The following is a 24944-nucleotide window of genomic DNA, read 5'->3' on the forward strand; positions in this document are numbered from 1 at the left end:
CCCAACCTAGATGGATTCCCTTCTCGCTCCTTCCAATAAAAAAGGGGCAGAAGTTTAAGGTGGTGTTAATTTCTTTAAGCCCAACATAAAAACAAAAAAAGATTGTGCATTTATATCCTACAAATCAAATACAAAAACAGAAAAAAATAAACGCCTCAATTTGAGAGCCGGTCATTGGATGACAAGAGAAAAAAAAAAGCCACGCCTTGATTGGTTGATGAGCAATATGCATTTCTCCACGTTTCCGAAGGCCACACCCCTTGCTCTTTTCCGTCTCTGCAGTGAGTGGGCCAATGGCTGGAGGGGGTCATCCTCAGCCATCCTCCCCACGCACGCACGCTCTCCTGCCGGTTGGTCAGCCAGCCGCGCCTGTCCACCATTAGCATGGACACACGATGCCACAAACCCCTTCCAGGTGTTTCTTTACCAGAGCGAAGGGAGAGGCATGGAGGATTTGACTTGAAATGATCCATCATCTTCTGCTTTCAGCCAGCGACAGTGGTGGTGGTGCAGCATGGTTGCTTCTTTTTTTTGTTCTTTTAAATTTCCCTCTTTTTTACATTTCGGTTACGACGTTATAACAACTAGGAGAAGTGAATGAGAAAAAGGCAATGCAGGGGAGGGGCGGGGTGGTGTGTGCACAGTGCATGATGAGTAGGGAAGGAGCTTCATGATGTTGCTGCCTGCTTCTCCTGTTCAATGGCTGCGGGGAAAGGCAGAAAAAAGTGTTAGAAATCAATCACAGCAGCTCATATGCACACACCCACTCACAGTGCCATACCCACACCCTATTCCAGATAGTCCCATACACAGTTAGAACAATATGCAGTGTTACATTCTAGGCGATTTATCATGTAGCCTAATGTGTCTTGGTCCCACAGTACTTTCTGTGTTGAATTAACACTGTGTGGTCACTGGCCCATACATCTCTAGAAAGACACACCAACATCTTTGTGAACTCACTTTCTTTCGAGGGAAGAGGGTTCTTCTCCTGGGTTTCAGTCTTCTTCAGCTTGGTCTTGTCGAAGCTGGTGACCTCTGCAAGATTGGGTTTGTCAGACATGATTGGAGTGTCTGCGAAGAAAAAGAAGAAATACAATTAGTCGAGGGTTGAAGCTTAATACCATCACCACCGTCCTTGACCACTGCGTAAAACGTCACCAAAATCTCTTGTTTCGGCGAGATGCTGATGATTCCTGTGCGTTTGGCACCCATTCGCGTTCACCCATCTCTAGTCACACCCCCGCGAACAAAAAGACCGCACCCTCACCCAAATAGTTCCAAAAAATGAACATTTACATAACAATGCACGTTCCCACGCCAAGGCGGCGTCGCATATTAACATAAAATGGACAATTTCGTGGCAAAATAGTGGGTTCCCATTATAGTAGAAAAGGTCTTCACACGCACAGATAGACCACATCAGTCAAGGGATCTACAGCAGGGTACAGCACATCCTGCATGGCTCTTTGTTCCACGTGCATTAGCTTAGTCACTTGTCCTGTCTTCTGCACAGTCTACGTGCAGCCTGAAGGAACCACCGCCCAGTTGCCTTTTATCGCCAAAGCCAGATCACCACCGTAATTTTCAACCATCACCACCATTGCCTGTGATTACAGCCGTAAAGCAACGTTACGTTGTGTCAACGTTTCATATTTAAAAAATAAACAATGTTCCAAATAACGGAATGAGTCACCAGGACATCTGACCGGTTTCAACACAAAGAGGCTTAACAAAGGAAATAGGTTAACCCGCGCATTACACCACTAGAGATAATGATGTAATGGATGTTTTATCAAAGGCATTGACTCCTGAAAAAGATCTACTCGTTGATGGAGCAGACACAAATTGAACCGGCACAGATTTATAGTCTGAACTTGAGCTTCAGTCGCATCCTTTGTCGCATGTGTGTGTATTTCTCTCCCATCAGCATCATTTTCCCTTTTTTCGCTTTTTTTTGCAGAAACGTCGTAGTCAACATGTCGGTTAATATATCCAGATCACGGCGAACAAAGAACTAAGAATGTGCATCCAGATACTCACTTTAGTTTGGTTTGTCTGCGCTTGATAGAATTCCAACGCAAGGCTCCGCGGTGCAGCAATGTACAGTCCGTGGCGCAAGTGCCAAATTTATACACCACCCAGGAGTATGCAAATTACGCGCGGCGACGTCACCATATCATTTCTGCAGATCTCTTGCGTCGCGTGTGCAAGTAGGCCTACAGGTATTTCCAACATAAACTTTTAGATCATATAACAATTTTCACCGTTATTATTGAAACATAAGCCTAATTATTTTAAATCCAACGAGGCCTACGCGTGAATAGTCAGCGCATTTTATTTTATTTATTTATTTTTTTACAAAGAATTCATCACAACTCGCAAACTCTGTGTCAAGATCGCCTCCCTGTGGTTATTAAAGGAGTAGCTTTCGTCTGCGCCTCTTATGGGATTTCTGTGTTTAGCAGGCCTAAAGTAGATTAGTAGCCTAAGAGTAAAAGTGTAGGCTGTATGCAAGTCTCAGGTTGTGTGGGTACAATTTATGAAATTGAACGATCACAAAGTTAATTAAAAATGTATACAAAAATATGTTTGTGTGTGTGTGTGTGTGTGTGTGGGGGGGGGGGGGGGTAAGTCGAGACAGTCTGCACCTACAAGTACCTGGGGGGTACAATAAACTGGACTGGTCTGCCAACTCACAAGCACTCTACAAGAAGTGACAGAGCAGACTGTATTTTCTGAGGAGGAAACTGAGATCCTTCAGTGTATGCAACAGACTCCTGCAGGTGTTCTACCAGTCTGTCATGGCCAGTGTGCTTTCCTGCATGTTGGACTGGGAGCATCAGGAAGAGGGATGCCGGAGGCCTTGACAGGCAGGTGAGGAAATCTGGGTCTGTTGTTGGCACAGAACTGGAGCCTCTACCACTGCTGAGAAGAGAGAAGAGAACACTGAGCAAACTTGACTCCATAATACAGACAGGCTACGGAGGTTCTTTGTCCCCAGGGCCACCCAGATGTTCAACACCACACAGAGGGACACCCAGAAAGAGATCATCGTTGGTGACTGGACTGCATAATCAACTACCCCACTTTCACACTGCACTCTTTTTGTCCTATGTGGAGGTTGCTGCTATGCCAACTCCATCCCTCAACACTGTGAACTCGTTTGACTGCTGTAACCCCCCAACATCCAGACGAACTCTGCTTTAGCTAGGACTTAATGCACTGACTGTTTTTCATACAGCAAACAGTACATCACCCCCTGTATCACTGTGTTGTGTGTGTGTATGTGTCCTATGAAGTGAAGTGAAAGCCCAACTGGGAAACTCCCACTCCCATTGTCATTGTGACACAGCGCTCCACAGCACACAATTGTTCACTGCACACACAAAACAAAATTGCATTTATGTTTCAGGGCAGTAATGGGTAAGCGGTTAGGGTGTCATACTTGTAGCCCAAAGGTTGCCGGTTCAACTCCCGACCCGCCCGGTTGGTGGGGGGAGTAATCAACCAGTGCTCTCCCCCACCCTCCTCCATGACTGAGGTAGCCTGAGCATGGTACCGCCCCACCGCACTGCTCCCTAGGGGCGCCATTGAGGGCTGTTCCTTTGCACGGGTGAGGCATGAATGCAATTTCGTTGTGAGCAGTGTGCAGTGTTCACTTGTGTGCTGTGGAGTGCTGTGTCACAATGACAGTAGGAGTTGGAGTTTCCCAATAGGCTTTCACTTTCATGCTTTCACTTCACCCATGCAAGGGGGCAGCCCCAAATGGCGCCCCAAGGGAGCAGTGTGGCAGGACGGTATCATGCTCAGGGTACCTTAGTCAGGGAGGAGGATGGGGGAGAGCACTGGTTAATTACTCCCCCCCACCAATCTGGCAGGTCGGGAGTTGAACCGGCAGCCTTTGGGCTACAAGTCTGACGCCATGACTGTCCAATGCAGGGACTATAGCGACTTTGGCCCCTGAACACTTTGGACATTTGAACAGTTGTTGACAACCTTGTGTGTGTGTATGTGTATGTGTATGTGTGCGTGCGCACGTGTGTGTGTGTGTGTGTGTGTGTGTGTGTGTGTGTGTGTGTGTGTGTGTGTGTGTGTGTGCACGTGTGTGTGTGTGTGTGTGTGTGTGTGTGTGTGTGTGTGTGTGTGTGTGTGTGTGTGTGTGTGAGAGAGAGAGAGAGAGAGAGAGAGAGAGAGAGAGAGAGAGAGAGAGAGAGAGAGAGAGAGAGATGACTCCCAATGTCCCAATTTATGCATGCTGTGTGTGTGTGTGTATGTGTATGTGTATGTGTGCGTGCGCACGTGTGTGTGTGTGTGTGTGTGTGTGTGTTTGTGTGTGTGTGTGTGTGTGTGTGTGTGTGTGTGTGTGTGAGAGAGAGAGAGAGAGAGAGAGAGAGAGAGAGAGAGAGAGAGAGAGAGAGAGAGAGAGAGAGAGAGAGAGAGAGAGAGAGAGAGAGAGAGATTGTCCCAATTTATGCATGCTACTGGACACCTTAATTTCCATGGGGATTAATAAATGATACTCTACTCTCTACTGTAGGCCTACTGTAGCCTATAGTGTGTGGGTTAATTAATGACTAACGTATTATCACAAGCCCATATAGCCTAGGCCAAGCTTTCATCTGGAAGACATCTGTGAAATGCAGGATTTTTTAATAAAAGAGCCAGGTAAACTAAACATACAGCGAGAAGCTCGCTACTTGCCGTGTTGTCCGGTCAATTAGAAAGGAAAAGAAACTGATATGAAAAGGTCGACCACACCCTATCACCGGACGCTTGATCACGGGCTTTTATTTTGACATTGTGTGGTCCCAGCGTCCCACATGTGCCCCGGAAGTAAATATTGTCGCACATTAGGTTGAAATGCGGCACGCGCACACGTGAAACAAGTGAGCCGAGAAATTACAAACTATGAACATTTTCCATACATAATACGCCTGAGTTTTGAAGCTGTTGGAAAATGAAGTTTTCATACAGGGTATGTCGAGTGTTGTTGGTTGTGATGGAATGTCAATGTAGCCTCTAGTCATGTGGTAGCCAGTTGTATTAGTTTGCAAACTAACTTCTGGAGATAACCCTAAGGTTATAAATAAACCCGGGTTAGGGTTTTTAGTCTGTTTACGTGTTCTTTTTTCAACATTGTAGGTTTGTAAAGTAGATTTGCTAGTAAATGTTATTTTCGCGTTGGCAAGTTACTGTTGTTTTGATGAAGACTAGCCTACCATGATGCTACCCACCAATAATTCCAATGATGTGACTGTCCTCAGTTCTCGAATCTCCTCGGAGCGGTGTATCGACATGGGAACTTGAATTTCTCGAAGGATGGCAACTCCGTTATCAGTCCAGTGGGGAACCGAGTTTCCGTATTTGACCTAAAGAAGTGAGTGTCTGTGTCAATCATGCATGAGGTTGTGTCAGTCATTGAAGGTTCAAATGCACCACCATGTATCGCTGTCATTAACTGTGATGACATGTTTTTCTATGCAGCAACAAATCAGAGACGCTGCCAGTGTCTACCAACAAGAATATCACATGTGTTGGTATTTCTCCTGACGGTAATCTGGCCATTTTGGTCGATGAGGGTAAGTGACACTCACCATACCAATTTAACTTGTAGATTTACCTAAAATGTGTGTGGCATTGTTCTGAAATGACGAGTTGTTTTGGTGTTTTTCAGATGGAGCTGCGATACTGGTGAGCCTGGTCACGCGTGCCATTCTGCATCATTACCATTTCCACAAACCTGTCAGTAGTGTGAGCTTCTCCCCAGATGGCAGGTCAGTACAAGGGCTGGGGATTATCAACATTCCTCACCAATACATCACGATCCAGGGATCACGATATACAATACATTTTGTGATAGCAGATGTATTGCGATTTTTCTCATGCTGGATAGCAATTGACTGTCAGAATACAGTGCAGTTGCAATGTCATGTTGCCTTTGACTCATTGACAGTAATGTGTAACTACAAATAGTTTATATCTTCTTATAATACGTGTAACTCCTACAAAGTGTGTGGACTTATTTCTGCTGACCAGGCTGGGTATTGGCAAAAACCTGTAGCTTACTTACTAGTCAGTATCACTGCATGAGTAGTCATACAAGCAATTTACTGTATACAATCTGTGGAGTACTTTGGGCAAATATGAATAGCACATTGCACAGTCCACCTTCGTTCATTTGGTAGCAATGGTGTTGGCACATGTAAATGACTGGTGCCTTGGATGGGTCACATCAACAAGTTTGTTAAAAAAGTAAACTCTCTAAGCATATGAAGTGACCAGACTAATCTCATCGATAAAACCAAATCTTGTTTTCTGAAGGGGCTGTGTGCGCTTGTCCGTCTTTTTCTTTAACTGCGCCCGATGTATTCAAATATTCAGCTGATCACTTTACACATCAATTAAGACATTGTCATTATGGGATGACGCATGTTGCCAAGCAACATGGATCAAAGGATCGTGTGTGTGTGTGTGTGTGTGTGTGTGTGTGTGTGTGTGTGTGTGTGTGTGTGTGTGTGTGTGTGTGTGTGTGTGTGTGTGTGTGTGTGTGTGTGTGTGTGTGTAGAAAGTTTGTGATCACCAAAGAGAATGTGGCACTGATGTACCATGCCCCGGGGAAGAAGAGGGAGTTCAACGCCTTTCAGCTGGACAAGAGTTACTATGGCCCTTACGATGAGACCACCTGCATCGACTGGACCACCGATTCCAAGTACGTACCCTCAGTGTTTCCCATACATTGAGGAAACTATGGCGGCCCGCCATAGTTTAAATTTGGCCGCCATAGTTTCGAAAATGTAAAAAAAAAAAAAAAAAAAAAAAAAATTTTTTTTTTTTTTTTTTTTAAATTTTTTTTTTTTTTTTTTTTTTTTACGATTTCCGTTGTTGTTAAAAACGATTTGAATTACGATTTCCTTCGCATTTTCCTCCTGGAGTAAATACATCCTATAGAGAAAACCACAAGTGCTTGAAAGACAGAGGGATCAAAAGCCTAGTGAAGTTGTTGTAGTTAACTTGGGTTTGGGAGCAATAAAAAAAAAAAAAAACTTCAGAGAAGGGACAGTTGGGATGAGTTTACTAACACTATAATATATATAAATGACAATGTAAGCTACTAAGATCATGGGTAAAATATTATGTAGCCTTCTTTCTCAAAATATAAATGGCTGAAATGTAGGCGTAGGCCTATAGTTTCTCCATGCGGCAATGTCATACTGTACTCATTGTTTTGCCATTTTGCATATACACTGCGTGAATACATAGGCCTATCTCCCCCCCCCACCCAAAAAAAAGGCCCGCGTGAAAAGACCCCTCCCCCCCCGGTAAATAATCCCGGCTGCCCCCATAGTTTCCAAAATTTCTGTGGGAAACACTGTACCCTGTATATTTCGTAAGTGACATTTTACAAGTGCACAACAATATAAGACGGTATGCAATTGGTGTCATCATCTGCTAAAACATTGAAAATAAAGGCTACTAAAAGAAGAGTGAAGAATGCGATCTATCTCTCCTTCCCGTATGTTTTTTTCACTACTAAAACTCACTGTACTATTGCTGTTGCGCTTTCCTAATCTGTACGTACCTTTTTTGCCTTGTCCTGCCAGCCATCCGTGCATATGTTTTGCCATGGGCACATGTGAAATTGTACCTGTCTTGTCCGCAAAATGGCACAGTTACTTAATTCGCAATAAATTAAACAAACAAAACGTATATTGCCCTGTGCGGCCATCCCTGGCGCCTCCAGGTGTGGGTAGTAAGGAAGGGCATGTGATATAGCACCGGTCTTGGCCATGAAATAGGCACAGTTGCTTAGTTACCAATAAAGTAAACTGACAAATTATTCACTTAAGGAGCTGTTTCCACGTAGCAGGATATTTTTAAATCTGTATTTTTTTTACTCCCGGTTACATTGGTTTTGGCCTTCCGTTTCCACGTAACAGATTTTTACAATCCAGATATAAAAAAAGTTGGCTTTAAAAATATCCTATTAAGGCGCCTAAAACGCATTTGTTACAATGGAGTATTTATTTTTATCCCCATGCTGCGTTTCCACCTAACCAGGAGGAAAAAAATACCCACATATAAAAATATCCTGCTACGTGGAAACAGCACCTAAGTGTGTCTCTGTTTTCCCCTGTCCTGCTAACCAGGTGTGTTGGTGTGGGTAGTAAGGAAAGGTGATGTACAGGTACCTGCCTTGGCCATGAAATGGCACAGTTGCTTTATTGACAGTATAGTATATATAAAAATATGTAAAGATATGTATTTCTGGCTTTTTGGGCCTTCATTTTTATGATTGGAGAGTTGAGACGGACAGGAAGCAAGTGGGGAGAGAGAGACAGGGAAGGGTCGGCAAAGGACCCGGGCCGGAATCGAATCCTGGCCGCGGGTGTAGCAGTGCAGTGCCCTACCACCTGAGCCATGGCAGGGCCATGCTAAAAATGTTCTAACCCGAATCTGTATTTCGTCCTGTCCTGGCCAGGGATGAGTTTCTCAAAAGAGAAGTTGTTAGCCTGTTAGCAACTTCGGTAGTTGCCAATGGGAAAATGCATTGAAAACAACAAAGTAGCTAATGTAGTAAGCAACTTTGGTTTTGAGAAATTCACCCCTGTCCTGTCCACCATGGCTACAGGTGTTTTGCCGTGGGCAGTAAGGACATGTCCACCTGGGTGTTTGGAGCGGAGCGCTGGGCCAACCTAATCTACTACTCCCTGGGGGGGCATAAGGATGTGGTGGTGGGCTGCTTCTTCGAGAAGGATAGCTTGGATGTGAGTATTACGACAATGGTCATTTCAAGTTTACGTGTATTTAGTGAAACAGTGACCTTGTATACTAAAATAAAACATAACCTTTTTGATTGAGGTAATAAAATATTTAAAAGGGCAAAAGTAGGAGATCACAACTTTTACAGTCCTTAGATATGTACTGTCCGTAGAATGTAAAACTGCCTCAAGAGTTTTGCATAGCTTTTTTTAACTTAAAATCTAGAGAGGCTCTCATTTTGGGTATGCTTTTTGAAAAGGCTGGAAATTAAATAAAGCACCAATAATACTGCCAATGCTAACCTTGCCACTTCCATAATCAGAATGTTTTTGCTGCAAGTTGCTTTTTATAAGTTGCACCTGCTAACAACAGATGGGGATGGAATCCTCCATGCATACGGTTTTATGAAGCAAATCAAAGGATGTGTCTGAATAGTATCCTGTGTGTGTGCATGCGTGCGTGTGTGTGTGTTTGTGTTAACGCATGTGTGTGTCTTCAGCTGTACACGGTGAGCCAGGACGGCGCCCTGTGCATGTGGGAGAGTGACACAGAGCCGGAGGAACTGAAGAAAGGCCTGACATACAAGGAGCGGAAACAGAAGCAGCAGCAGCAGGAGGAGGAGGATGAAGAGGAAATGGGAGCGGAAGTGGAGGAGGGAGGAGAGATGAGGGCCGAGGTGGTCAGAGGAAGCACTGACAAGCCCAAGGATGTGGAGGGGGAAGTCAAGAACGTGCGCTACAAGCAGAGGAGCAAGTAAGGAACCGGCTTCTTCTCCTTTCATCTCACCAGCTCTCATCTCACTAACCCTAATCCTAGCATAACAATTCATTCATTATTTTGAGAGAGAATGGTTTGTTTAACAAGTTGTATTTTGAGAATGAGATGCTGTATATATATATAAAAAATCTAGTTTGGGTAAATGTATCAGGGTTTTTTGGTTTTTTTTTAGTTTAAAGATGAACATAGTTGGTGCCATTCCTGTTCCACTTCAGTGGATGAATTGTGACCACGAATTCTTTTAAAAAATGATGTTCTTTGTGGTTTTCTTCAAAGGTCATTACATTCCACAAAGTGCCTTTTTTGATCCTGTCCTGTGGCCTTTATTTGATGTCTGCATTCCTAAAATGCCAAGTGTCTGTAGACAGTCCTGGCACTGCAAAGTAGGCTGCACTGAGCGCCCAAATTGTTGTGCTAATACAAAAAACCTTTGGGGGCATGGATCAGTTTTGCAGACCATTATCATTTCCTTTTTACTTCTTCTTTGTTTGGTCAAAAGTTTTACTCAAAATCCGTGTGTGTCTCACTTTCAGGCAATTCTTCAACAAAGAGGGCGACTTCAATAAGCTCACCGCCGCTGCCTTTCACAAGGACACTCACATCCTGGTCACTGGTTTCGCCTCCGGAATTTTCCACTTGCACGAGCTGCCAGAGTTTAACCTCATACACTCCCTCAGGTGAGAGACTGTGCGTGCGTGTGTGTGTGTGTGCATGCGTGTGGTCTTGTGCTTGCGTTAATGGCATGCATAGACCTAATTGAGGATATAAAGCAACCAGTGTGTGTTATCTTCTCACACGTGTGTGTGTGTGTGTGTGTGTGTGTGTGTGTGTGTGTGTGTGTGTGTGTGTGTGTGTGTGTGTGTGTGTGTGTGTGTGTGTGTGTGTGTGTGTGTGTGTGTGTGTGTGTGTGTGTGATGTTTCAGTATTTCTGACCAGAGGATCGCCACCATTGCTATGAACGGTCCCGGGGACTGGATTGGCTTCGGCTGTTCAGGTATGCAAATGTTTATGGTTGTGTTTTTGCCTATGCCAGTTAAGATCAGGATAGCATGACTGAGAGGTGCATTGAATATATCCATACATTCACCACTCCCCATTTGGGACATTGTCACATATTTGCATCTAATGGGACCACAAACACCCCACTGAGAGTTCACACACATTTGTAATGTGTGACGGAAATAAAAACTAGTAGGAGTACCCAGGACTGCACTGTCTTTCTTGTTCTCTTTACTAAAAAGTTGAATTCACCATGTCCGGGTTACACAGGTTTTAGTTAAAGCCATCCTTTGTACTTTGTCTGATCTCTTTTATTAGACAAAGAGCTAAAGATGGTAATGACTCCCTGAGTTTGTGTGCCGTTTCAATTGAAATATAACCATATATTGACTAGTCTGTTATTTCCAGTATGTGAACTGTCTCAGTGGGGTGCTTGTGCACTGAATATACTGCATACAGTATGCCTGCCTATACCCATGTTGGCTAGTTAAAAGTGACATTCCACCATTTCAGAAGTTGAATGGATGTTTGTAATGTATATGAGTGGACATATGCTAGTATCTTGACCTGTCTACTTTTATGTCCGAGTATGGCAGCTCTCTCTCCCAGTTGCGCGTTTGTGTACTTGTGTACTCGTGTGCAATGATGTGGGCCGCATGTGTTCCAGGCCTGGGCCAGCTGTTGGTGTGGGAGTGGCAGAGTGAGTCCTATGTCTTCAAGCAGCAGGGTCACTTTAACAACATGGCGGCGCTGGCCTACTCTCCAGATGGCCAGTATATCGCCACGGGGGGAGATGACGGAAAGGTGAGTATTTAGAAACACATGATAGTACACACACTTACACGCATGATGATCAGTTGCTATAGACAAGGTTTAGATTTACTCATCAATTTGGTCAGTCGGGTTGTTTAGTCTACAGTGAGTCCAATATGTATTTGATCCCTTGCTGATTTTGCCCGTTTGCCCACTAATAAAGACATGATCAGTCTATAAATTTATGATAATATGTATTCAAACATGGAGAGACAGAATATCAAAAAGAAATACCAGAAAATAACTTAAAATAATATATTTTAATTTATTTGTATTTAATTTAGGGTAATAAGTATTTGACCCCTCTAGCTAAAGAAGATAAAGTGCTTTGTGGCAAAGCCCTAGTTTTCTAGCACTGAGGTTAGATGCTTCTTTTAGTTAATGACAATGTTTGTGCATATAGTAGAAACTATTTTTGCCCATTTCTCTTTGCACATTATCTCTAAAACATTAATAGTTTGTGGCTGTAGCTTGGCAAATGGGAGGTTCAGTTCTCTCCATAGAATTACTATAGGGTTAATATATGGAGACTGTCTAGGCCACTTCACGACTTTAATATGCTTCTTATTGAGCCACTCCTTCGTTGCTTTGACTGTATGTTGTGTATTATTGTCATGTTGGGAGATCCAACAATGGCCCACCCATCAGTGTAGTGGTGGAGCGAAGGACGTTTGCACTCAGGACTGCACATTACATGTCTCCCTCCATCCATTCATTGACGATGTGAAGTTGTCCTGTGCCTTGGCCAGACAAACACCCTCAAACCATAATGATACCACTCTCATGCATGATGGTGAGGAGGGTGTTCTTGGGATCATAGACAACAGTACTCTTTCTCAAAACACATTGAATTGTGATAAGGCCAAACAGCTTGATTTTGGTTTCATCTGACTACAGCACCTCCTTATCATATCCTAAACCAGTCTGATGTCCGTTGGCAAACCTCAAGTGGGACTGCGCAGGTTCCTTCTGAAGTAGAGGTACCATGTGTGCACTGCAGGATTTTAAACCTCTGTGGCATTAAGTGCTACCAGTAGTTTTCTCAGTGATTTTGGTCCCAGTAGCTTTGATATCATTGCCTAGTTCATCCCGTATAGCTCTAGGGTGATTTATTTCTGTTCTCATGATTATCAAATCCCTACAAAAGGTCAAATCTTGTATAGAACCCCAGACAGGCTGATGGATAGTCATTTTGTATTCCTCACATTTTGGAAGAAATGCATCAACAGCTGGGTCATTAATACCCAGTCTCTTTCTCGTGGTTTTGCAGCCCATTTAATCTTTGTTTAGGTCTAAAATCGTGTCCCTGATATCATTTGACCACTCTTTGGTCTTTCCCATGCTGGTGAGGTTGGAGTGTGACTGATTCACTCATACTATGGACTGATTCTGCTGATTCAATGTGTCTTTTATGCATGTTAGTATGTACAGGTGTCTTTAATTCAGATGACAAGTTGATCGGAAGTGCCCATCTGGTCTGTGGGCCCGGAACTGTAATCAGTTGGCAGGGGATCAAATACTTATTTTGCTCGATGAAATGGAAATAAATTAATATATATTCTCTTCAGTTAATTTCTGGATTTTCTTTTTGATATTCTGTCTCTCCATATTAGAATACATATTATCATAACATTTATTGACTGATCATGTCTTTGTTAGTAGGCAAACCAACAAAATCAGCAAGGGATCAAATACATATTGGACTCACTGTATACAAGAAACTCACTGGAATCTACCAGTGTTCCTTTGTTGCGTTGTTGCTTTTTAGTATAGGCAGTTGTAAATATGACTACAATACAACTGCTTCACAATAAAAGATGGAGAACAATTAAAATAATTTTGAAGGGTGTTAACATGGTTGTGTGTGCAATAATAATATATTGGCTGTCTATATGAATAATTAGTTGAAACAAACACATATTTTTGTGTATTATTTATTTCAGGTGAAGGTGTGGAACACCAACAGTGGCCTGTGCTTTGTGACCTTCACGGAGCACACGAGCAGCGTGTCCAACGTGGCCTTCACCTCCAGCGGCTTTGTGGTGGTCAGCGCCTCACTGGACGGAACTGTACGTGCCTTCGACCTCCACAGGTATTACTCCTCTCCTCTGCTCTCCTCTCCTCTGCTCTCCTCTGCTCTGCTCTGCTCTGCTCTCCTCTCCTCTCATCTCCTCCTCTCTCCTCCTCTCCTCTCCTCTCCTCTCCTCTCTTCTCTGACCCCTCCTCTCATCTCCTCTGCTCTCTTCTCCTCTGCTCTCTTCTCCTCTGCTCTCATCTCCTCTGCTCTCCTCTCCTCCCCCCTTATCTCCTCTCCTCCTCTCCTCTCTCCTCCCGCTCCTCTCCTCTTGTTTCCTGGCTCCTGCTAGAGTAAGAGTACTAGGTGTATATTTAATAGAGTGCCTAAGCCACACCATTTTACTTTAAGTCGATGGGTCAGACTTGGTCTTTTTCGACTTTATTTGATGGGACAATGTGAGAGGTGGACAGGAAGCGAATTGGGAAAGAGACGGGGAGGGGTCGGCAAAGGACCCGGGCCGGGAATCGAACCTGGTCAGCCGCATGGCAGGCGAGTGCCCCACCAGTTGGCCACGGCAGGGCGTGGTCTGGATTTCACATATGATGGCAGAGAATTTTAAAGATTTAAAGATTAAAGATCTGGTTCCTTTTTGGCAGGCAGCAAAGTTACTTAAGGTTTTGTGTGAAACTAGGTAATGGAGAATGTGCGTGTCACATATTTGACTTTAGCCAAGGCTGAATTCAGGCAGCTCTGTGCCAGCCCTACCACAGCTGAAGTGGTTGTGCACGTCAGACTTCTCTTGTGTAGTCCAAATAGTTATACATTTCTACACGCAAACAACTCACAAATTGCTTGACAAGTACCGGTAATGTTGACAATCACACTGCTTGTTATCATTCATTTTGAATTTGAGGTGCATCATATCCAGGGGAAATGGCGAAGTGTATCAGAAGATATTTTTGGTTGGTCCATTATATCTCACTCAAGTAGTGTCTGGACGGGGCGGAGACTTAAGGGGGATTCATACTTGTCGTGACTGGCGCTACCCTCCTTCATACTTCACTCGCGACCTCACTCGCGCCGTCACGTGACCCAAAATGACGTCACACGCCGTGGCGCGAGCTGCCGTGTCGCGACGTCGTGCACCCCACATTTTTTGTAACTTGTCGTGCGCCACCAGCGACCACGCAGGTAGGCAGACAAAGCAGGAGTTGCGAAGAGAGGCTACAACTACTGTAGGCTACTACAGAATGGATCCTGCATCATTTTGAGGATAATAAAATGTCCTAGAGAGTTATTTTATCTTCTCTCTTAAATGTTGTTCAGTGAAACAATTGTTAACTTTGTTCAGAAGCACGTTGTGTTCGGCGATCTATTTATAAATTCTGCCGCCAGAACAATGCTCTCACATGGTCTTGGAATGATCTGGCAATGTAGGCTACAACAAAAAATATATGTTTCAATGTGGTAAGTCACAAGTCAGATGTTCAGTAGCCCTACAGCAGCCGTGTTTGGCTTTCTAAAAATACTGCCGTTTCTCTCATGAACAGCAGAGGGCACTTCCGACAATGCGAGCGAAAGCGCTTTTGAAGTATGAATAGTCTGTCGCAAGTGATGACGTCATTAATGGTTCTCGCGCCACACGTGCCAAAGTGCGCACGTGAAGTATGCAGAGCCCTTTACGCACTCTATTACATAATTAATCTGTCGTCGAGCCTCTATCCTTGTTTTCTTTCCCCTCTCTCTTCTCCTCCCATGGACTGGTCATAGAGTAATCAGGGGACGATCAAGGGGTAGGAATCAAGCACTACAGGTGCAGATGTGCTTCTATATCGGCATTTTGTCTCCTCCCTCCTCCATCCTATTCCTCTCAGCTTTTTGTGTGTTGAGACAACCTCAGTGACATCGAGACTTGAGGCATGAAGGTGGAGGATGGAGGAAGCAACTAGAGGATGGATGTTGAGGCACAGTTTTATGCGCAAGAGTGCTTGGCCTGTGTCTCCATGTGGGATATGGCGTTTTATTACAAAGCTAACGGCTCCCTCTAATGTCCAAATGGTGCTCTGCAAGCATTTACATGGTAACAATGTAGAAGGGAGTGGCTTGAGACTGAATCAGGTTAAATCGCTCTCATATGTGCTTGCTGTAATGAATCCCATAGTGCCCACGATGTGTTTTGCAGTCTTGTGTTTAAGTGGCGTGAAGTGCCCTTGGATTGAATCAAGAGTGATATTTAGCTAGTTTAAATGCAATGAATTGCACTTATAAACAGTAGTGTCTCTAGTGTCTGGAAGGAAAATTGTGCACTCCAGGATCATGCAGGTCGGCTCTTATTTTTCATTGCTTGATGATCATTCTTACATGCTCACCATATCTACCCCTGCCCATTTTAACATTTTTGTGAAAGCCGAAAGCTCATCTGGGGTACCTCCAACTCCCATTATCATTGTGACAAAGCACTCCACAGCACATAAGTGAACACTGCACACAACAAAATTGCATTTATGCCTCATCTGTGCAAGGGGGCAGCCTTCATTGGCGCCCCAAGGGAGCAGTACAGCGACACTGTACCATGCTCAGGGTACCTCAGTGATGGAGGACGATGGGGGAGAGCACAGGTTAATTACTCCCCCCTCCAACCTGACTTGTCAGGAGTCAAACTGGCAACCTTTGGGCTACAAGTCTGACGCCCTAACCGCTTACCCATGACTGCCCTCCAATTTTCATTTTTCATGCTCTCGCAGGAGTTGCAGTATGCTAGTGCCTGTTAGGCTGCCCACATCCCCTCTGATTTAGCACTAGCAACTGCTACCAAAATAGTAGGGCTGTAACGATATTGTATCGAACCGAGAAATCGTGATACACAGTCACGATACTGTATCGCAATACAAGGAGGCAGTATCGTGATACGCCCTTTTAACATTTTGATGCCCGTCAGCCCAGAAAACAACCACACGATATGAAGTGATAATGTGCTTCCAAGCATCATCATTATGATATAGAAACTTTTTAAAATTATTAGTAGCCTCTTGTAACCTATTCTACCAATAAACTATCATGGTTTTTATTCATAAAGTTTGTAATGTTGGCAAATGTAAAATCGTGGGGTGTATCGAACCGTAGGTCATGAATCGTGATACAAACCGAATCATGAGTTGGGTGTATCGTTACAGCTCTACAAAATAGCAATGGCCCCACCCTTGTAACCGTGGATAATAAGGCTGGCTATCGGATTCATGAAAGTGTCATGTGCTGCTGTTCCACAGGTACAGAAACTTCCGCACCTTCACATCCCCCCGGCCGGCGCAGTTCTCCTCCCTGGCTGTGGACGGCAGTGGCGAGCTGGTGTGCGCTGGAGCACAGGACTCCTTTGAGATCTTCCTCTGGTCCATGCAGACTGGCCGACTTCTGGAGGTGAGACCAAAGATTTTCTATGTGCTAACCAGGATGAGGCATAGGCTACTACGCGTCACCGACACAACAAAGATGGATCGACCCCGGTCTCCTAAATGTGTGTGACTTTCCCATTCATTCTGAACCCTTGCTACTTTCTTAAAGGGGCCATATCCAAATTAGCGAATGAACAGAGACAGCAGCAAACATCAGACTCCAGAATTGGGCGAAATGCGCTAAATAGTAGTAAAATATCCCATGTTTAATTGTAATTTGGGGTGCTTTTGCGCAGCATGTTAATAAACTGTACCATAAATGGGCTACGTGGTCATGGGGACCCAGCTTTGAATTGGGCCATTTCCCAACTCTGTCCCATCTCTCCCACCAAGGCATTTCCTGTCTCCTTTCAATCTGCTCTATCATAATAAAGACAAAGAAGCCCAAAAGTTACACATTTAATTTTGTTTATTGTTCAAAAGAGGGTTTTTTAATACTTTTGTGTGTGTGCGTGTGTGAGTAGGTCCTCAGTGGTCACGAGGGCCCGGTGAGCAGCCTGTGCTTCTGTCCGACGCGCTCGGTGCTGGCCAGCGTGTCCTGGGACCGCACGGTGCGCATGTGGGACATGCTGGACAGCTGGCACGCCAAGGAGGCTCTCCGCCTCACCTCAGATGGTAAGACCAAAAATACTGGATAAGAGAAAGATAACGCAAACCACGCCCACTCAATGCAAAAGCGTGGGCTCAAGTTGGGTCTCCTAAGGGGGCGTTGTCCCCTCCTTCTTCTTCTATTTTTGAGGTGTTTGCTCAAGACGTGCGCTACCGCCATCTACAGCGCTAAGGGGGCTTGATTTATTCTCAACCTCAGGACTCCGAAGGTCTCCTAACCGAAGGTCTCCTAAGGGGGCGTTCACCCGACATAAAGTGGATACCGGAAAAGAAACAAAATGACGCTTCTTCTTAGATCCACTTTCTTTGGTAAGACACTAGTGACACAAGTGGAGAGCAGAACAAAAGGAGCCTTGAAGTGAAGAAAATCCGAAGTGCTCAGGAATTGTTTAAAAAAATCTCAAAGGTGCTCTTTGGTGTGGGGAGAAAAAACAATATCTTGTCAAAAGGGGAGTCCAAGGCACTCTTCTTGTGACAAAAGTAGCCTTTTTCCTGGGGGTTATTCCAAGAACAATGTTAATCGATAAACTTGGCCAGGTTTACCTACAGACAAAATAGTCAGACAGAACAATACAAGTCTTTTTCTTGTGTGATGGGTATACTGTTATATGCCACATCCAGCACCTTGTATTGCACTTTTGTAATGGTTGCAAGAATGAATACCTGAAGCTCTAAGGCTCACTAGTGACAAGTGGAGATGGGTAGAACAACATCAGTAGCTGTTTTCTGGTGTAATGATCCTAGATGAGTTCTTGTATGTGATTGCTGTGTTTATGTGATTAATACCTAATCACATACATGGGTTCTAAATTTTGTTTATAATCTGACTGCGTGTACCTAGCTGCGCACAACTCAATCTCTGATTGTTGCAAACCGCTGTCGGTCAAAAAAATAGCTCATGTGGTTGACTGCCAGTGTCTTGCCCCTCCTCATAACATCGTGTTTTCAAACACTTAGAACCCATGTAGAAGGAAGCCTTCAGACTGACGTCGGACAGTAAGACACTACTAGTGACTAGTGGAGATGGGTAGAACCACAGTAGCCATTTTCAGGGGGTTATTCCAAGAACAATGTTAATTAGGGCTGTAACAATACACTCAACCCACGATTCGGTTCATATGACGATTTTTGACCTATGGTTGAATACAACCCACGATTTTTAAAATGTGATTTTTGACCGTGTTATTGTATTTATTTCTTTTCTATAGTGAGTGTGCGTGTCTGCGCTGTCTGATTGTTTAACAAATCTGCCCATAGCCTCTTCCTGTAGATTGTCCCGTTGACATGCTTACTCACATTTTGCTGGGGGAAAAAAACTCATCTGAACTGCACATGACAAACTTTGCTATGTATTGCTAAGTAACATTGCCATGTCAAAACCAACAGTTCAATAACATCTTCAGCCATGGTTCATTAATCTTACCATTTCTTTCGTGATGGTGATGGTCATGCAGGCTTGACCCCTTGACTTTTACCTATTTTGAGGCTTGAACTTAAACCTCATGGGAAACCCTTGTTGGCCCTCAGGACTTGCCGTAACCTACTTTCATTCTCTCACAAGTACACCATGTACTACATAGTGCATCAGGCATTGCATTATAACATAATAATAAAACTCACTGACAGATGTTTTTACGTATTGTGAATTCTCCTTTACCGTCATCATGGTAATCCTTGTTGTCCCCCAGGGCTTGCCGTAACGTACCGTCCAGATGGGCAGGAGCTGGCGGTGGCGACGCTGGATGGTGAGATCTCCTTCTGGAACGCACAGACTGGAGCGCAGACGGGGTCCATCGCGGGACGACATGACCTTCAAATGGGACGCAAGGACACCGACAAGATCACCGCCAAACAGTCCGCCAAGGGAAAGTGAGTTAACATGGTGGAGGACAAACAAACCAAATATTCAAACAAGCCAAATATTCTTTTTGGGATGACCCTTTATTTCCGAGAGCTATTTAAATTGTTTAAATGACCAATGAGCATTGTTAGTTGACTTGATTGACAGTAAGAATTATTTTAGAATTCTTTTAGATTGAAAGTCGAACACAACCTACATCCTATCAGCGGTCATTCTCAGCATTGCTAAGGAATGAATGCGGGCATTTAGTGCATAAGAATCCTCGCAGAACAATTGCGGATGCTTCAAAAATGTTGAAATGGTGTCAATAGAACAGGGGTTCCCAACCTTTTTCAACTTGGGGCCCACTCGAAATTGTCAAAAATGTTCGGGGCCCACCTCTGACCCAATTAAGAATAAAACGCAAATACAACAACACACACCAAAATATGATTATTATTTTTGGGAAATGATTTCAGGGCCCACTAGGAATACCTTCAGGGCCCTGGCCCATAGTTTGGGAATCACTGCAATAGAAGGACATTGTCCAATCAGTCAGTGGGTCAGACAGTTTTAAACTTGTGCAGATGTGTATGCCATTGATGACCGATGATTGTATTGATGCACATAGATATGTACTGTATGTAGCCTGATTGCTCTATAAGGGCTGCACAGGAGTGTTTTTTTGCGTGTTACCTGGCTCCCAAAGGTGATTGGGCCAGGTATTGCAATGTCTGTCTACCTGTCTGTGTGTCTGTGTCTGTCTGTCTGTCTGTCGGTGTGTGTGTGTTTGTCTGTCTGCAGTGTTTTGAGTCATCAGCAGGAGACGCCAGAAACACACACACAAACACGGCCCCACCCCCACCACGTGTATCTTGCGCTGACCAGGGAGCCCGTATCTGTGATTGTTCTTGGTGCTGTTATTCATGTAGTGCTGTCGCCTGTGTTCGTGTAGGTCCTTTAACTCCCTGTGCTATTCTGCGGATGGGGAATCTCTCCTGGCAGGAGGCCAGTCCAAGTTTGTCTGCATCTACAGCATACGGGAGCAGGTCCTCCTCAAGAAGTTTGAGATCTCCTGCAACCTCTCCCTCGACGCCATGGAGGTGACTCATTTTTCTCCTTTCCCCTTCTCAAATGATGTCGTACTCTGCCTGGTTTAAATAGTTAAGTAAAACTTTTGAATAGTCTACAAAAAAGTAATCGTTTTATTGGAACAACGTATGAGTTATGGGTGTTGGAGTCAGGCTTTTATTAGGATCCATATTTGGGGAACATTCTGTCATTTGAAGGCCCCACGGACTTACATTAAGCCAAACTGAAAATGTGATGTGTTTTGTTGTTGGTTTTTATGTCCTTGTAGGAGTTCTTGGACAGACGGAAGATGACAGAGTTTGGCAGCCTGGCGCTGGTGGATGAGGGAGCGGGAGATGGGGACGAGGTGGAGGTCAGCCTGCCTGGAGTCAGGAGAGGTGGGGACGCCGGCATCCAGCTGGAATTCCTTTAGCTCAGCACACAATTAGCCTTGTGTATTGTTATATTATGTCATTGACAGTATATAGAATATCTACTGTCAATGAATTATGTCAACCAGTTGCATTTATAATTCCTATGCTTTATCAAGCATGACTATTGTTCAGTACACCTTGGTTGTTAGGCTGCACAGAGAGATGCAACACACCAGGTTTTAGCTGAAATATATACTGTATATTAATGGTGCAGTGCACCCTGTGAAGTCAAATAGAAGCAGTAAATACTTTTTGTGTTCATGTACAATTATCCTCTGAACTTCATAGATGCTTGAACTTGTGTGTTAGGAAGTAACATCAGGCATATTTATAGTCGATCTGTTTTTTGTTTTTGTTTTTATAGGTGATATGAGCTCTCGTCACTTCAAGCCAGAGATGCGGGTCAGCTCTCTGAGGTTCTCTCCTACTGGTAGGTTCATTTTGTAAGCTCAAGCCACCTCCACGGATCCTGATTATTTACTCCCTGGACCTGTCTTATTGCTGATAATCCTAATAATAAGGACCCCCAGTAGTCCAGGGGTATCAAACTCTTAAGGATTTGGCCCGCTGAGTCATTTTATTTGGCCCGCGAGATCATTCCTAATGTATATTACAGTTGGCCCATGTACACCATTAATATCAGTGAGCGCAGACCCGTAACATCTCACGTTCACATACAAAAGAGTATGGGCAGGGCAGGCACATAGGATCTACCATATATGATGGGAAGTGAGTACGATGAGTGTTTGTGAAATGTGCCTTGAGTAATACAGGCGCACGGGCACAATTGTAGTCCTTTTCTAAAAAAACAAATAATGAGCTCGGCCGACGACTTTGTCCCAGATTTTAGTTTTGGCCCACTGGGAATTTGAGTTTGACACCACTGCAGTAGTCCCATGAAGGAGCACTTCTGCCAATTTCAATATGCTATTGTATTGCTCACACTACCCTTGACTTGTCACTACCCGGTGATGCTGCATTTTTCGGCTCAGCCCTTTCTGAGATCTGAGCTATTCTAATGGGGATAGCTTTTGTTTACATTTTAAAAAATCTTAACATAGGCCTACTCAAAATATTTTTTCAAAAGGTATTGCTATTTGCTAGTTGTCTGCTGATGTTGCATAACCTTTTGGATGTTTTTGGGAATAAATCAAGATGTTTTTTGAAATGTAAACAAACACCTGCCCCCATTACAATGACCAGGATCTCGGAAAAGGCTGAAGAAAAATAGAGAAAATTCTCAGGTACTGACAAATCCAGGGTAGGGAGAGCATTACAACTGCATGTTGAAATTGGCTGAGATTATCCTTTAACTTATCTTATAAGTTGCTTATAGTAGCTAATATCTGTATAACTTGTATAACTGTATGACTAGCGGCTGACCGTCGCATGGATCAGTGGTTATACGTATGAACCCTAACTGTCTGGATGACTGATGAGCTCTTTTCCGTCTCTCTTGATGACTAATGACTTTTCTGTCTTTCCTCCTCCTCCTCTAAACCAATCAGGACGCAGCTGGGCGGCCACGTCCACGGAGGGCCTGATGATCTACTCTCTGGACGCCTCCCTGGTGTTCGACCCGTACGACCTGGCGCTGGACGTGACGCCGAGCAGCGTGCGGCGACAGCTGAAGAGGGGCCAGTGGGCCTCCGCCATCCTGCTGGCCTTCCGCCTCAACGAGAACGCCCTCATCAGGGAGACCCTGGAAGCGTTGCCACACCAGCAGAGTAAGACGGCACTTTTCCCAAGGCGAACAGAGATTGCCTGTGTCGCGTCATAGGGATGATATTGTGATCTGCTATTTGGATCTCCTCAGGGAGGCAGTGGACGGGTTGCACCATGAGCAGAGTATGAGGACTATTTGGTTTACTGAGATTGCCAGTATTGTGTCATAAACATTTGCCACATGAGCAAACTTATAGTGTTTACTGGCTATGTTGAATCATAGGGATGCACTCATCTGGTATTGGAATATCGTATTGGTTCTCATGTAACCAAATGTAAGCGCGCGACTAAGGGAGCACTTTTCTCAAGGCTAACTGAGGTTCGCTAGCTGTACTCTCATAGGTGATATCAGAGAGAGTAGAGAGAGAGAGAGGTTCCATTGGCCCATTGTTTCCTGGTTCTATTATGGCCCCCCTTAGGCAGACCTAGGCAGACCTAATAGGAGCATTATGACACACCCCTTTAGGCAGACCGAAACCTGGTCGCGTTAGGTGCTCATAGAAACCTATTATGTTGGCATATCTCTATAGTATATCTCTGGTGATATTGTGATCCGGTATTTGGGTCTCATTTATTCACATATAACCAATTTAGGATGCCCCTGGAGCGTTTTTCTCAAAGTTCCAATAACGAAGAAGTGTTTGTCAAATATCTTCACATAAAATCCGAAATGTACTGTGAATACACTAATGTGTTTGACTTGTTCTGTGAACCTGGCAGTTCCCGTGGTGTGCGGCACGTTGCCAGATGTGTACGTGGAGAAGCTGCTAGCGTTTGTTGGGGCCACTCTGGAGAATAGCCGACACCTCCAGTTCTACCTCACCTGGGCCCAGAGCTTACTCACCATACATGGGCAAAAACTAAAGAACAGGTAACTAGAAATTGCGGTTGCTGTCCTGTTGTTACCAAGGAAATTCACAGAAGTTTGTAATTCTTGAGATGTGTGTGTTTACTATATAATTACCCCCTTTTTTACCCGTTAGATAACATGTAACTTATGTTACCCTGTTGTTATCCAGAAAGTACATAGTAATTACTTTACCGTAAAAGAAAGCGTTACCCTGACTTGTATGTTGTATGTGCTTTGCAGGGCTGGAGCCATACTCCCCGTTATCCAGTCCTTACAGAAGAGCGTCCAGAGGCATCATGACGATCTCTCCAAGTTGTAAGTTCATAATGTTAATGTCATAGCCAATGCTAGCCATATTAATTTGTATGATACCTGTGATATGTACCTGTGCACAGGGTGCGATTTGTAGGGGGGGATGGGGGGGATTGTCCCCACTTCTGGTCTTGATATCGCCACTTTTTCTACACGATTTTATCATAGTTCAATGTAATTCCATTGATATTGCTTAAAATCAGAAACATATCCCCCCTTCTGGTTTTCCGACAAATCGCACCCTGCCTGTGCATATCTGCCTACAACTTCCAAACTCCTATTTAGATTCAAGTTGTTTCTAACAAAGGAATTAGAGATTGAGCTAAGGGATTTCAAAAATGTGTGTTGTCAATCTTCTGCCCCAGGCTTTAAAGACAACATGTTGACAGCATTGTGTTGTGGTTTGCCTCAGGTGTGACTGGAACGTGTACACGCTGCGCTATGCTGTGGCCCTATCCAAGCAGAGAGGAGTGAAGCGGGTAGCGACCAGTGAGCTGAGTGAGGAAGAGGAAGAGGAGATGCTTGGAGACTCGGAGGAGGAAGATAACCTGATGGGTACACCGCTCATGGCAGAGACTGAGCTCTTTGCATAGGCAGTTACAGGGCTCATTTGCCATGTGTGCACACAGGACTGCCATAGACTTACTGTGTGCATGTCTGTGGTTTACAAAAAGGACTGCCATAGACTGACATTGCAAACTCGTCTTAACGAGTGCATATCTGTGGTTGAAAAAGTACCCTTTCTCACTGTGCAAAGACATGAGCATGGTTGCCCAGATATGGAGTGGAGGTGACGTTGAGTCTGTTGTGAAGATAGGAGCAGAGGTGGGACAGAAAGGCAAGTTACACCTCACAAATCATGAAGGGCCTTACAAGCCTCCAGCAGTCCTATTCCAGAACCTTTTATTGTGTTTAAAAATGCCTTTTTTACTTTGTGAAAAAAAGATCATTCTTGATTTTTTTTGCTCTTTAACGTCTTTACGGTTTGTGTCTTCAAGGTTGGTTGTGTGTCCATTCAGTGTGTTTATATTTTAAATAAATAAAAAAAATGAAACCCTGTTCAATTCAGAAGCATAATACTCATTCCATATTACAGGAAGGGCATTCAAATCACTGCAAACGTCTAGAATCATCTCACAGAAAATTCTGCAGCAGATGACCAGGTAGGACAGTGTACAGTGTACATAATGTAGACTAGTGTTTCTCAACAGGGGCGGTACAGCCCCCCAGGGGGCGTTGAGAAGCATACAGCTGAGAGGGGGCGATGCTTAGTTGCCATTGGGGG

At 44.2% G+C, this 24944-nt stretch overlaps 1 protein-coding gene across 1 annotated transcript; it reads left to right on the forward strand.

Moving 5' to 3' along the window:
* The first annotated feature begins 4847 nt into the window (after nt 1-4847).
* Nucleotides 4848-24723, forward strand: pwp2h (PWP2 small subunit processome component). The gene is made up of 21 exons (XM_063217422.1): nt 4848-4978; nt 5268-5380; nt 5488-5582; nt 5678-5777; nt 6569-6712; nt 8633-8768; nt 9263-9516; nt 10074-10217; nt 10464-10534; nt 11207-11343; nt 13296-13444; nt 16636-16783; nt 17283-17433; nt 19116-19296; nt 20223-20370; nt 20628-20736; nt 21137-21202; nt 22281-22499; nt 23218-23368; nt 23588-23662; nt 24072-24723. Exons 1-21 carry the CDS (start codon nt 4961-4963, stop codon nt 24250-24252), a joined length of 2790 nt encoding a protein of 929 aa, XP_063073492.1. The 5' UTR covers nt 4848-4960; the 3' UTR covers nt 24253-24723.
* Nucleotides 24724-24944: the final 221 nt, after the last annotated feature.

The sequence above is a fragment of the Engraulis encrasicolus genome, chromosome 15 (genome assembly GCF_034702125.1).
Source record: "Engraulis encrasicolus isolate BLACKSEA-1 chromosome 15, IST_EnEncr_1.0, whole genome shotgun sequence".
NCBI lineage: Eukaryota > Metazoa > Chordata > Actinopteri > Clupeiformes > Engraulidae > Engraulis > Engraulis encrasicolus.

What these genes read in the sequence shown, in the direction of transcription:
- pwp2h (XM_063217422.1), top strand. An exon ending in AGACTGGCCGACTTCTGGAG is followed by an intron (nt 16,784 to 17,282) that starts GTGAGACCAAAG and finishes GTGTGTGAGTAG; the next exon opens with GTCCTCAGTGGTCACGAGGG. An exon ending in CATGACGATCTCTCCAAGTT is followed by an intron (nt 23,663 to 24,071) that starts GTAAGTTCATAA and finishes GGTTTGCCTCAG; the next exon opens with GTGTGACTGGAACGTGTACA.